Source organism: Podarcis pityusensis (assembly GCF_964106645.2).
Source record: "Podarcis pityusensis genome assembly, chromosome: 9".
Taxonomy (NCBI): domain Eukaryota; kingdom Metazoa; phylum Chordata; class Lepidosauria; order Squamata; family Lacertidae; genus Podarcis; species Podarcis pityusensis.
Window position 1 is genome coordinate 72,835,541 of NC_138034.1, and position 14,945 is coordinate 72,850,485.

At 46.2% G+C, this 14,945-nt stretch overlaps 1 protein-coding gene across 1 annotated transcript in view; it reads right to left on the reverse strand.

Moving 5' to 3' along the window:
- DNAAF9 (dynein axonemal assembly factor 9) overlaps positions 1–14,945 on the reverse strand; it is an 83,269-nt gene that overhangs the window by 57,961 nt on the left and 10,363 nt on the right. Inside the window, exons 3-4 of the mRNA XM_081020703.1 lie at positions 5,864–5,983; positions 4,379–4,503 (exon numbers count right to left, since the gene is read on the reverse strand). Of these exons, the coding sequence (XP_080876829.1) occupies positions 4,379–4,503; positions 5,864–5,983 (245 nt within the window). The remainder of the gene's footprint in view (positions 1–4,378; positions 4,504–5,863; positions 5,984–14,945) is intronic.

Genomic DNA, 14,945 nt, shown 5'->3' on the forward strand with positions numbered 1-14,945 from the left:
CCAGCAAATCAATACTCAAACCACTGCCCAAAGATTTGGAAAATAATGCCCATGTTGCAATGCCTTTCTTATTCTGCCCGTAACGCTCTCAGCTCACAGCAGTCGCCATCTTTAGTCGATCCACACTATATTTTAAGCACAGCCATTTTGGGCTGAAAAGACCATGTTCACACTGATAACAAGCACAGAAGCCAGCAGGGGATGGCTCTGTATAAAGTGAAGCAAGAGCAATCACTGTGCAAGGAAAAGCTGGCCCACGTTCCATTGTGAACATGGTGCCTGCAAGCTCACGGCAAATATTATTATTATTCATTGCATTTAAATCCCACCTTGTTCTCCAAGGAGCTCAGGGTGGCGTATATTGTTCTTCCTTCCCTCATTTAATCTCCACAACAACCCTGCGAGGTAGGTTAGGCTGAGAGGCAGCGACTGGCCCAAGGTCACCCAGTGAGCTTCAAGGCCAAGGGAGGATTTGAACCCTGATCTCCCAGGTCCTAGTCCTACACTCTAACCACTGTGCTGCACTGGCTCTCCCTGAAGTCGGCAGAGACCAACTCAAAGCCATGGCAGCCATATGCAAAAGGCACATCAGTTATGAGCTCCGTCCAGAGCACTAATCCTGTTGCAGTTAAATCTGAAAGAAGCTTCTTCTGTTATCACCTTCTCAAGACTGGAAAACAGACCAAGCTGTAGTCACGGCTCAAGAATCTTCTCTCATGCACAACCATGTTTTTCTGTTTTCTCCCCTCCAACCCCCAAACCAAGGAGTTCAGGGCAACTTGAAAGCTCAGATACTGCCTTGTGAACATTGCCTACTGCCATATAAAATGAATTATATGAGTCTGTTAATGGTGTTGTTTTAAAGAGAAAGGATAAAGGCAAAAAGAGCTTGTTTGCTATTTCCAGGGGAACACTGGGAGTCTCTTCAGTTAAATCATATGCCTATCATATGCTGGGTCTCTATTCTGCGGGTGCCAAAGCTCCATGAAAGAACTCGTTTTCATTGTGGTTAGTACATCATTATCCAGTCGGCCCACTTAAAAAACCATGTGGTGCAGCACCGGGCAGAGTGGGGGAGAAGAGGCACAGCAGAAACATTCGTATTGCAAAAAGCTGACTGGTTCAACCCAACATGGGTGCCTATTTTGCGGCATACGAGAAAACCCAATTACAAGAAGCAAAACACAGTAATTGCACCCGTAATTTCTAAAGTGCTTGCAAAACAAAGCCCAGCAACCAGGGAGGGGTCCTGCTCACTCTCAAGGCGTTGCCAAATTTGGAAAGCCTGATTTAAGAGTCCTCGAAGCAAAGTAGCACCCTTAAAAAACTACGGTTCCCAGAATTCCATGGGAGAAGCCATGATGGTTCAAGTGAGATAAGAGAGTGTGTTGAATACATGGTACGGAAGTGACCTAAATCATTAACGTATGAAACTTCAGTGGGAAAGAGGAGCTCACAGATCGACTCTAGGCATCTCTCTCTGGAACAGGAGACAGAACCAGCCAACAGAATACAGCCCTCTGCAGAAAACTCTTGCGTTACATTACTACTACAACTATTACGTTACAATAAATAATGGGCTGAGTTTTACTCAGAGTACGCTCACTGCAATTAACGAACATGACCAAGTCACTGAGTCCACTGTTAGTAAAATTTCACTGAATGCCACCCAATTATTTTACAGAACATTAAAATGTATGCTTGGTAGAAGAAACACTGAGATGGCAGCTGAGTTTTAAAGTGTGTTGTTTAAATTGTTTTTCAGGTTTGTGATTTTTTTAAATGCTTTTGTTTACTGTTTCTTACAGTAACAGCCACTCTGGGTGGCTTCCAACAAAATATTTTAAAAACATAATAAATCATCCAACATTAAAACCTTCCCTATGCAGGGATGTCTTCAGACGTCTTCTAAACTGTTATATAGTTATTCATCTGCTTGGTATCTGATGGGAGGGCGTTCCACAGGGCAGGTGCCACCACTGAGAAGGCCCTCTGCCTGCTTCCCTGTAACCTCACTTCTCGCAGCGAGGGAACATCGGAGTTGGACCTCAATGTCCAGGCTGGATGACGGGGGTATACAGGTATTCAGGTATACAGGGCTGAGGCCATTCAGGGCTCAACACCAACGCTTTGAATTGTGCTCAGAAATGTACTGGGAACAGACACCACAGGGTGCACTTGGCTCAGACAAGCAGAACGTACGACACGCTTATGCAGATCATGTTCTGTTCTCACTCTCTAAGCGGCAGAGCCAGATCGCAGGACAAAAGAACGAACAGCACTGTTGAGTTTTAAGGGAGGGGCTGGATAATCTAGACAGCGAGAGAGTATATATGCAGATAAAGGAGGGAGCCCATCTTGCCTCTCCTGAAGGCTGTTTAAATCCCAACAGGCCTGGAGAGGTGTTTGGTTTCATCAGGTGCAGCGCTAGAACATATTGAGCCTGGCTCCAAGAAATGGTTTTTGTTCCAGAACCACCAGGCTTCAAAGGCAAAAGCATTGTGAACTATGTGAAAGGTGCTTCACTTAATCCTTTTCACATGTACTGCTCTCAAGCCAGGTGTCAGAGCAGTACATGCGAAAAGGATCTAGGAGTCTTGGTTGACCACAAACTTGACATGAGCCAACAGTGTGACGCGGCAGCTAAAAAAGCCAATACAATTCTGGGCTGCATCAATAGGAGTATAGCATCTAGATCAAGGGAAGTAATAGTGCCACTGTATTCTGCTCTGGTCAGACCTCACCTGGAGTACTGTGTCCAGTTCTGGGCACCACAGTTCAAGAAGGACACTGACAAACTGGAACGTGTCCAGAGGAGGGCAACCAAAATGGTCAAAGGCCTGGAAACGATGCCTTATGAGGAACGGCTAAGAGAGCTGGGCATGTTTAGCCTGGAGAAGAGGAGGTTAAGGGGGGATATGATAGCCATGTTCAAATATATAAAAGGATGTCACATAGAGGAGGGAGAAAGGTTGTTTTCTGCTGCTCCAGAGAAGCGGACACGGAGCAATGGATCCAAACTACAAGAAAGAAGATTCCACCTAAACATTAGGAAGAACTTCCTGACAGTAAGAGCTGTTCGACAGTGGAATTTGCTGCCAAGGAGTGTGGTGGAGTCTCCTTCTTTGGAGGTCTTTAAGCAGAGGCTTGACAACCATATGTCAGGAGTGCTCTGATGGTGTTTCCTGCTTGGCAGGGGGTTGGACTCGATGGCCCTTGTGGTCTCTTCCAACTCTATGATTCTATGATTCTAATCTAATTGCAGCAAGCCTCCAGTTCCTTGCCAAGGAGGAGATCAACTGGTGCCACAACCCACCAGTTCCTGTGTGTGCAGAAGCTTCCTTATTCACTCCTGAGGCCAGGCAGAGTGGGGAGCCGTGAGCGTACACCCAAGGCATTTTGTGGTAGTTTCATTCTGGAAAGGTTCTTTTACAAATCCCAAATGACGAATGAGCGGGTCGGACTTCAGATCACCCAGAGCCCTAGAAGCTGGGTGTGTCTGGCAGCTCAAAGGCTTACTGGTGTGTTGGCCAAAAGGCAAGTATTTAAGCCCCAGGTTGAGAGTGCTCACTTAACTGCTGCACCGGGGTTATTTTGACAGGAAAGAGATGTTTTTAGCCACGCTCCATGGAGTTTTGATGCAGCCAACAAGGCAAGAAAGGTTTGTTCTGCTGACATGTATGGGAAGCATTGGTCCTGTGCCTCAGCTGTTGACCAGCTTGAGAATTGCAGCATAAGCACCAGACAGGATCAAGGCTCAGACTCAATTATTTGGTCTCTTTCTTCCCTCTCCATATTCTCACAAAATGATCCAAATAGCAAGAACTGTGGAATAGCAACAAGAAAGGGTTCAGGTAGGTAGCCGTGTTGGTCTGACGCAGATGAAATAAATAAATGAAAATTTAAAAATTGTCCAAAAGCACCAAGTTAGTTCTTTCGTATCTGAAGAAGTGTGCATGCACACGAAAGCTTATCCCCAGAACTAACAAGAAAGGGGTTCACTATGCCTTTTTCAAAGTCACCATCTTGACATAATGGTGATATGAAGCACAGATCACGGCTGCTATCCTGTGCACACTTACTCGAGAGTAAGCTCCTCTGAACCCAGTGTCACCTCCAAGTGCTCTTGCACAATATCAAGCTGCAAGTCAGGCAAAGCTTCTGTTTTCATTTCTTAGCCATTTTTAATTTCAATTCCACGAAAGAGCAGGGAGTCGGGAGTCTGACCACTGCAACAGCGTCTCATTGGATCATATCAATTCCACCGAATTAGGAGACCTTCTGCAACACCAAAGGCCTCCGTGGGAAGCCGGAACTGCTGCAACTCAGGACGGCCTCAGACAAATGTTCTTTCTATGTTTGCTACTCGGCCACTCACCTCGTTTTCAGTCAGGCAGTGGAAATGCAAGTTTCTCCAGAATGCTACATATGGCAAAAGGTAGTTGTAGTTGACAGGGTTGCAATAGAGATGGACGCTGTCTGGCTTTATTAGTAGGATCACATCTAAAAGGAGCAAGAAATCAACCTAATGTTATTTTCAAGTCACTAACCTGTTTGTCCTCCCGATGCAACGCTCACACAAGTCCTTACTTATTTAATACATTTTTACTCGCTCTTTAGCTAATGGGGCTCCCAGAGCAATTTATAAAAGATCATTAACAGACAATACAGTGTCTGCCCTCCATATGGTAACTGGAAATACGTGACACAAAAGGAAAAAGAGACGGGGAGGGTAAAGGAAAACAAACTCAGGGACTTTGGGTTTTTTGTTTTAAGTCCTTGTGATCCCTCCCTTCTAAATGACAAAATATGGAACAGGCAGCGGAGTTAGAGGACCACTTTGCCCTCAATATTTTCCCTTTATGATGTTCAAAAGGTATGTGCTGACATGTGTAAAAATCACACGTAGTATCCAGGCTGGCACAATCACCTACAAAGTAGGTAGAGGAGGCAGTTATGTAGGAAACAACCCAAGGGAGCTCTTTGCTCAAGGCCACCCAAAAAGTTCATGGCCGAGCAGACGCATTTCATTTTTTGCACTGGTGGCCCCAAGTCCGCCTGGAAGTTAGTGCTCCCAGGCTTTTGGAGATGGTCTTTGGGGTTTTGAATGGATTCTGGACGCGGATGGCACTGTGGGTTAAACCACAGAGTCTAGGGGTTGCCGATCAGAAGGTTGGCGGTTCGAATCCCTGCGACGGGGTGAGCTCCCGTTGCTTGGTCCCTGCTCCTGCCAACCTAGCAGTTTGAAAGCACGTCAAAGTGCAAGTAGATAAATAGGTACCGCTCTGGTGGAAAGGTAAACGGCGTTTCCGTGCGCTGCTCTGGTTCGCCAGAAGCGGCTTAGACATGCTGGCCACATGACCCAGAAGCTGTATGCCGGCTCCCTCGGCCAATAAAGTGAGATGAGCGCCACAACCCCAGAGTCGGTCACGACTGGGCCTAATGGTCAGGGGTCCCTTTACCTTTACCTTGGGCTTTTGAATGGATTCTGATGTCTTGACAAAAAAAATTTCTATTTTAAGGCCTGCCTGCGTTCAATTGTCTCCATTACATTTTAACCATTTTTAACGTATGTTGTCCAGAGAACTTCGGTTTAGGGGCTAGAGAGAAATGCCACGAATAAAAACAATTAACTAAATAAAATGGAATACCCGTGGGAGCAAAATGGAAGAGGGTGGGTTGTATCAACGTCCACAAAGACGATTTAGGAAAGAACCAGGAGCAATAAACTGTCTAGCCTCTTCCTTGCATACAGTACACAAGGAGAGACTCAAAGGATATCAAAAGAAGTGAAAGAAGACCAGACTTATTCACCCCCTTGAGTGTTCATCTTAAAATAGCGCATAGCACCACTTTCCCTTACCGTCAAGGACCTCTTCAGGAAACCCCGATCTTTCAAATTCATTGTTGCTCTGGTTGTACAAGCCAAAGAGAAGGTAGTTTGCCAGTTCCCGGCAGCCCTCGTTGTATCGGCTGTCAATCCCTGCAGAAGGAAGCGTAAGGAATGAACAGTAAGGTCAACATAGGGAGGAAAGAACCAACAGTTCCGATTCCAAATACGATACAATACGATAATCTTTATTGTTATTGTCCCATACAGAACAACAAAATTGAAAATCTACATCAGACATTCAGAAACTAACAACCTGATATCCCAGCTATCCCAGCCTGGTTAGCCCCCTAAAAACTCTGATACCCCATAATTAAATACAATATACTTCCATGGAGACTACCTTACACTGCGTTTAAAACCAAAATCGCATTTGAATAGAAACTGTTTCTCTGGTGGCTAGTCCTAGTCTTTATAACCCTGTACCTTCTTCCAGAAGGCAGAAGCTGAAAGAGATCATTTCCAGGGTGTGCACTATCCTGCACTATCTCTGCAGCTTTCTTATGGCACCTGGAAGCGTAGATTTGATCCAATCACAGAACAACCAACTAAAACTAGGGAAATGTTTGGAGTCCCTGCCTTCTTCCTAAGTCTCCTATGCTTTGGAAGCAGGCTGCAGCTTCCAACATACCCTGACCACTAAAACAAAGGAATACACAAGGGTGGTGGTGGTGGGAACCAATTTTTGAAATTGCAATAGGTCCTGAAGAGCAGCAGGGGGAATCTCTAGCCCATGGGCCTATATAGGTCTGACACAGGTCCCAAACATCTGGAGGGCCGAGGTTGAGGAAGCCTGATCTAAACTGCTTGTTCCATAGGGACTTTGAAGGCACGCTCCCAGAGCCAATCAGCTGATTGCATAAGGCGAGGCAAGCCAACAGTAAGCAATCCCTGAAATCAAGAGGGCAAGCCAAGGACCTACAAGAAGCTAGGAAACCAAGGTTCCCAGAAAGCCTAGTCATGAAGAACAGCTCTTGTGGTGGCATCAGGCCTCCAAATATCTATAATGCTTGCACCGGCCACAAAATGCTCGTAACGGATGACACTGGGCCAAAAAAAGAGAATGAAGAGCAGTTGGAAGGGAACAGAGATGCGGTCAGGTGCAAGCTGCTTGAAAAACAATGAGCAGAAAAGCCTTGTGGCACAATGCTACAGAAGCAATTTAAGGAGGCGGACGGCACTTCATATTTATTTCCCCCACACTAAGCCGCAAATCCAGCCCAGAGCTGCCCCTTTCAGAAAGGGATTGGCAACGCCGGTTGACCTCAGGCCACTACCCAGTTTGGAACAATTGAGCATCATTTTTCCCCCAAAATCCCTTTATGATACACTAAGCCGAAGAACGGCAAGTGCAGAGCTGGGAATTGGGACGGCAAGGTCAACCAGGGAGCACTGGAGGACAGTTTGGAAGGGGAGAGAGCTTCTGAGCAACAGATGGTGTCAGGAACAAATGAAGAGGAGGATAAAAGCATTTTTGAACGGTGCTGCCAAGGTCATGCCCCACCTTTCCTTCTGTGCGAATAATCTGTCCCCAAATCCAAAATACTTCAACCTTTGCTTCAACATTTGCGATTGCCATTTGAGGCACAGAACTGGTCCCCTGTGTGTTTGGATCTCTCTGCCTTCTTTGACGGTGGATCTACTTCAAGTGGGGCTGCGTGCTTTTTCACCCCAGGTCCATCAGTGGCTACTGGCCAAGATACCCAGGAGAGCGACGTCCATTTTCCCAGTCTCTCTTCCTCTCCTTTCTCCTGCTCCCTAGCCCTTAATTGCTAGATACGAGCCACTGAGAACAAAGGATGGCTGCTTCCATTGTGCTCTGTTTCTGAAGTTCCTCCCAACGTTTGGCTGGCGACCGACAGGTAACAGTAACTGGAGATCTGTGGGCAGCCTGCCCTGGGCTTCCACTCTCACATGGATTAAGGCGACACAAAACCATTACTTATCTGGGTCATGTTGGGAATTGCCATACACAAATCCAGATCTGAGGTTCCTGCTTTCCAAACCAGGACTCCAAAGACTAGTTTTTGGAGACGCCTGACCCACGAGAAACAGAATACAATACACTGGAAGCCAGAGAAGGTCAGAAGGCCAGGCTCAGTCCAGTCTTTATATCAAGGTTTGGCCAATATAGGATCCTCATAGTGCCCATCAATTGCAGGGGCTGATATCTGATATGCTTCCACTCTGTTTCCCAACATACATCTCACGGATAGTTCATTAGCGTGGTGCTGATAACGCCAAGGTTGTAGGTTCAATCCCCATATGGGACAGCTGCATATTCCTGCATTGCAGGGGGTTGGACTGGATGATCCTTAGGGTCCCTTCCAACTCTACAATTCTATGATTCTATGGATATCACACTCCACACAGCTGTGTCCATTAAGCCATCTCTCGGATCAAATGCTACTGCGGTACACAAGATGCAATATGCATCCCAGCACATCCTCCCGTTTCCCATTGCTAGTGTTATCTGCATAATCCTCATGCTTTAAATATATGCTTTAAACAGAGCCTAGGGCTTGCTGATCAGAAGGTCAGTAGTTCGAATCCCTGTGACGGGGTGAGCTCCTGCTGCTCGGTCCCTGCTCCTGCCAACCTAGCAGTTCGAAAGCACATCAAAGTGCAAGTAGATAAATAGGTACCGCTCTGGCAGGAAGGTAAACGGCGTTTCCGTGTGCTGCTCTGGTTTGCTAGAAGCGGCTTAGTCATGCTGGCCACATGACCCGGAAGCTGTACGCCGGCTCCCTCGGCCTATAGAGTGAGATGAGCACGCAACCTCAGAGTCGGCCATGACTGGACCTAATGGTCAGGGGTCCCTTTACCTTTACCTTACCTACCCTATCACTGACTGAATTCCCCAGACAGCGGGGAGAAGAGCACGATGCTACAGACTGTCCAAACCACGGTGCTGAGCAGCAGGGCACCGGGGCGCTTCCTTAATCATTCCACATCTGCCTCTGAAAATACCATTTCTCCTTAATTGATATGCTGCTGATTGAAGCTTCCTATTAAGCTAATCTGGTGACCTAATTCTTCCAACGCAAGATTTATGATTAAAACATGAGCCCATGAGAATTATGGAATAAATCCCTGAGTCACGGCAGGAGAGAGCCGACAGCTTTCCAAGAAATAACCTCCAGCTTAGCAGAAGGCAAATGTTAAGAGTAATCATCGCAAGGGGCTGGCTGTGCTGAGGGGGCAAGGTAAGAGTCAAAGGCTCGGGAGAAAGACCCCCAAGGGAATCTAGTCCCACTCGCAACATGCCACTTCAGGTTAATTTCTGATTTTTCTTTTAAATAATCAAACTTCATTTATATATTTATACTAAACACACACACACAATATAATAGAGCATGCAACAAATATTACACACATAAATATAAATATAGATATAGTATATAACAAAAAAGAAAAGCATCCTTTTTAATAATGGAATCTCACACACATTTCAACTGCCAATACATTTTGTTCTTTGCATTTTTCATTCATAGCTATCCTTCCTTGAACTCATGTTTTTATATTGTGGCCTTGCCAATAGGTCTCCTAGCCAGTCTACCTACACATATCTACCCATATTGGTTTCTGAAGAAGTGTGCATGCACTTGTTGTTGTTTAGTCGTTTAGTCGTGTCCAACTCTTCGTGACCCCATGGACCAGAGCACACCAGGCACTCCTGTCTTCCACTGCCCAACCATCTCGTCCTCTGTCGTCCCCTTCTCCTTGTGCCCTCCATCTTTCCCAGCATCAGGGTCTTTTCCAGGGAGTCTTCTCTTCTCATGAGGTGGCCAAAGTCTTGGAGCCTCAGCTTCAGGATCTGTCCTTCCAGATGGATAGGTTTGATCTTCTTGCAGTCCATGGGACTCTCAAGAGTCTCCTCCGGCACCATAATTCAAAAGCATCCGTTCTTCTTCATGGTCCAGCTTTCACTTCCATACATCACTAGTGGGAAAACCATAGCTTTAACTATACGGATCTTTGTTGGCAAGGTGATGTCCCTGCTTTTTAAGATGCACATGAAAGCTTATACCCCAGAACAAACTTAGTTGGTCTCCAAGGTGCTACTGGACAGTTTTTTAATTTTTTTATTTATTTCGTGCACATATCTCAGTTAGCAAATCTGTACACATACCTAAGTAAGCAAATCTGTGTCTCCCCCCCAAAAAAAGAGAGAGAGAGAGAGAGAGAGAAAGAAAGAAAGAAAGAGCCACCAGTTAGTGTAAGGCTTATTTGCCCGGTCAGCTAGAGCAAATTATTTTGATTATGACTAGAGGAAATACCTCCAGAACACGGTTACCCAGGTAACCTAAAATCAGCAACAGAACTTTGGGGGTCTCAAATTTCCGCAGTGCCCTGTGTGACACCAACATTTGGTGCCCACCCCACCTTCCATTCTACATCATAGTTGCAGCGCTCCCAAGGCTCTGCACCCGGTGCGACTAAACCTGTCGTACTCCCTTAAATCCGCCTTTGCTACAATTCTGATACTGACCGCAATGCACTTAAAATGCATTTTCCAGCTTCGAGTCGAAACATTCGAGTTGAAACATTTCCCTAAGGCTGAGGACTGCAGCAGATCCTCCCCAATGAAACAAAAGAAAAGAATAGAAAAATGAAACCCAGCTTAAGAGGAGAGGAACAGAAGGGGGCAGAAATTCCCAGGCTTGGGTTGACATTCCCCCTCTTTCAGGAGAAGCTAGCTGGAAATGCAACAGGGGTGCATTTGGGGGAATGGCTCACAAAGGGGTTTCAGATGGGACCAAGCACAGAAAAATTTGATATGTCATGCCGTAAGCATTTAATTAGCCCATCTAGCCTGTGCTACCCGAGAAAGGATGAATGCTGTCCAGGATCTGATCACAGTTAATATCTGGCGGCCTCTTTCGTGGCTGGAACCAGCTGCAGCTCTCACAACAGCCTGGCTTCCTGTGTCACTGTTCTGTCTCGGCTTTCACACGGGGTTACGCTGGGATACAACTCAAAGGCTGCCAGTAAATCCAGACTTATAAGCAGGGGCCAGACAAAAGCCCAGGAAGACCATGGCAAGAAATCTAGGGCACTCAGGTGCCTCTCAGAGTTGCACAGGGCACGGAAGTTAGACTCTTTATATACAAGTTAGGAGGTTTTATATTCTGCTCATTCATCGTGCCCCAGGCGTGGGCTTGACACCTGACTGGTTTCCCTACCTCCCGCCCATTTTTAATTTAGCCTCTGAAATGCACGAGCCGTAAAAAATATTAAGACCTATCACAATACAGTGGTACCTCTAGTTGCGGACTTAATCTGTTTTGGGGTGCTGTTTGCACCCTGAAAAGTCTGCAACTAGAGCGCTTCTGCGCATGTGCATGGTGCGATCGACCGCTTCTGTGCATAGCACGCAGATCACTTCTGCGCATGCGCGGGCGGCGAACCTGGAAGTAAACACTTCTGGGTTTGCTGCGTTCGTAAGCTGAAAGTCCAGTAACAAGAGTGGAACGCAACACGAGGTATGACTGTAATGCAGCAATAATTATAACATTCCCACACATATACACGCCAAGCACTCTTTTTCTGCAATGTTGCCAGCACAGCTCTGCGTTAATTTTATCGTTGCAATTCATGCTGTACGTTCAGGAGGTTCTCCCCATCTTGATACTGCAGCAGCTCCACTTATTTTCAGGTCTTTGCCCCCAGAGATACAGCTGAGTGATTCCTAGCTAAGGCTCCCAAGTCCTGACACATCTCTATTAACTCCTGATCTAAGCAACATTTGCACCGTTCATAATATACAGATCTGCGGACGCAAGCCTTGCAAATTAATTCTGGTCGGCTGTGCAACCTCCTTTCATCATGGAAGTACCTAAAAGCTACTCTGTAGTGCCAGGGGGCAATTCTAGAGATAACTCATATGGGGAAGGGAAGGGGCACAAGAGGTCATTACTGGGGAAGAATGGATTTTATTATTTACAGCAGTTTTAGGCTGCTCTTCCGCTGAAAAGGCTCCCAGGGCAGCTGACAAAGATTAGTAAGTCAGCCTCTGCCTTGACATGTATACTCTAAAAGACATGACACAAATGCAAAACGGGCTTGAAGGGTGAAAGAAAAATGTGAATTTAATTGTTTAGAGCAGGGTTTGGAGCATTTTTACCCTACTCTTCAGACAAAAAAAGACTTCCAGAGGTCAAGAAAAATAGCACACTTTTAAGGCTTAGCTGCAAAGCGCTTGCATGACCAGCTGGCATGAAACAGTTCAAGGAAGAGGAGGAATCAAAAGCTGCTGGTTTTGCAGTTGAACTGACAGAGTGGCCCCACTTCCCTTCCTCTGCAGCCTGATGGAATGGCTACCGCCAGGTGACAATTGATGCAGGCAGCAACCTGATGGCAGCTGGCTTCTCAGTGCAGATGATGGAGTGCCCCTGCTTGCCTTCTTCTCCTGTGCTGCCCATTAGCACTTTGCATAATAATAATAATAATAATAATAATAATAATAATAGTTGTTCTTGTTGTTTAGTCGTTTAGTCGTGTCCCACTCTCCGTGACCCCATGGACCAGAGCACGCCAGGCACTCCTGTCTTCCACTGCCTCCCGCAGTTTGGTCAGACTCATGCTGGTAGCTTCGAGAACACTGTCCAAACATCTCGGCCTCTGCCGTCCCCTTCTTCTTGTGCCCCCCATCTTTCCCAACATCAGGGTCTTTTCCAGGGAGTCTTCTCTTCTCATGAGGTGGCCAAAGTACTGGAGCCTCAGCTTCAGGATCTATCCTTCCAGTGAGCACTCAGGGCTGATTTCCTTCAGAATGGATAGGTTTGATCTTCTTGCAGTCCATGGGACTCTCAAGAGTCTCCTCCAGCACCATAATTCAAAAGCATCAATTCTTCAGCGATCAGCCTTCTTGATGATCCAGCTCTCATTTCCATACATCACTACTGGGAAAACCATGGCTTTAACTATACAGACCTTTGTTGGCAAGGTGATGTCTCTGCTTTTTAAGATGCTGTCTAGGTTTGCCATCGCTTTTCTCCCAAGGAGCAGGCGTCTTTTAATTTTGTGACTGCTGTCACCATCTGCAGTGATCAAGATGGAGCCCAAGAAAGTAAAATCTCTCACTGCCTCCATTTCTTCCCCTTCTATTTGCCAGGAGGTGATGGGCCCAGTGGCCATGAACTTCGTTTTTTTGATGTTGAGCTTCAGACCATATTTTGCGCTCTCCTCTTTCACCCTCATCATCATCATTATTATTATTATTTCAAGCAGAAATAATAGTAATAATAATAATAATAAATTTTATTTATACCCCGCCCTCCCCAGCCAAGGCCGGGCTCAGGGCGGCTAACAACCAATAATAAAAACAAGTTGATTGGAATACAACTTTAAAATCTAGGTTAAATACAACATTAAAATGCAGCCTCATCACAAGAGGAGAAAGGAAAAAAGAAGAGGGGGAGGGAATCAAATTGACTCCAAGCCAAAGGCCAGGCGGAACAGCAGTCCTCCTGGATTGTTAGTTTTCTTCACAGCATTCAGTTATTTTTTACCAGAGTAATTATAGTTCAGTCTCCACAAAGCCTCTTGTCACATTCCTAGTGTCCTGCAAATGGCTTTAACTTCAGAGAGTTATCAAAGTTTGGGTTAAGCCACCTAAAAGCAACTTTCTGGTTAGGGTCCAGGCAAGCGCCCTTTTGCATGGCTTAGATTTAACCAAGAAATCCAGGGCCGGCTAGAAGTGGCACATCATGCAAACTGCAAAGTTTTCCCCCAAAGCATTCCTAAATTGAACCTTAATTGTGTTTAGCCGTTTCCCTTACCACAGAGATTTCTCCCTGACTCATGGATGGATAATATACAGTGCCCAGAATGTTTAACTACTCAGACAAAACCATGCCTCTTTTTTTCTTCCAAGCTGCACCTCATTTAATCTTCCTCTTTCCAACCCATCTGCTAGCCAGTCCTTGGTGCATGTTCACAGTTAAACGCAACGCAAGTTCGCACATAAATTTCACAAACTTGAAACACAGAAGAAGACAGTGAAAAACAAGCCTTCTTCTAATGATACGTTTTGGAATGAGGACGGGGAGGGAGAAAGGAAGCAGGAAAGTGTCTCACATCCCAACTCACTCCACCGTCAGCCTTACTCACGACCGTCCAGGAAGCATGACAAGATTGCTTGAAAATTTTCCAGCGCTGCCTCCACGTTTAGAGACAAATCTCTCAGGCCAGTCACATTATTCAGCCTCCAGTACTCAAGAGAGATTCACTCTTTTTTGTAGTACAGTCATACCTCGGGTTACAGGCGCTTCAGGTTGCGTTTTTTCGGGTTACAGATCGTCGAAACCCAGAAGTACCCGAACGGGTTACTTCCGGGTTTCGGCGGTCGCGCATGCGCAGAAGAGTCGAATAGCAAACCGTGCATGCGCATACACAGGTTGCGAACGCTGTAGGTTGCAAATGTGCATACCGCATGGATCACGCTCACAACCCAAGCGTCCACTGTACAGTGGTACCTCGGGTTAAGTACTTAATTCGTTCCAGAGGTCCGTTCTTAACCTGAAACTGTTCTTAACCTGAAGCACCACTTTAGCTAATGGGGCTAATAGGGCACGATTTCTGTTCTCATCCTGAAGCAAAGTTCTTAACCTGAAGCACTATTTCTGGGTTAGTGGAGTCTGTAACCTGAAGTGTATGTCACCTGAAGCGTATGTCACCTGAGGTACCACTGTATCTGTCTTTCAACAACGAAGGCTGCTCCAAGTATGCAGACTGCAAAGCTTGTCTCACTCAACTCTGTGGCTTGTTCAGCATTCAAGCATTCTGCCCCCACACTTCATCCTCTGACCTGTCTTCCATGTCCCAACACCACTTCCCTGGCTCTGAGCCTTCCTCTTCTGAGGTTTCCCTAGCAGGCATGGCCAAACTTGGCCCTTCAGATGTTTTGGGACTACAATTCCCATCATCCCTGACCACTGGTCCTGTTAGCTAGGGATGATGGGAGTTCTAGTCCCAAAACATCTGGAGGGCCAACTTTGGCCATGCCTGCAGGGGGTTCTCTGGCAGAAGCCACCCACCATTCTTCATCATC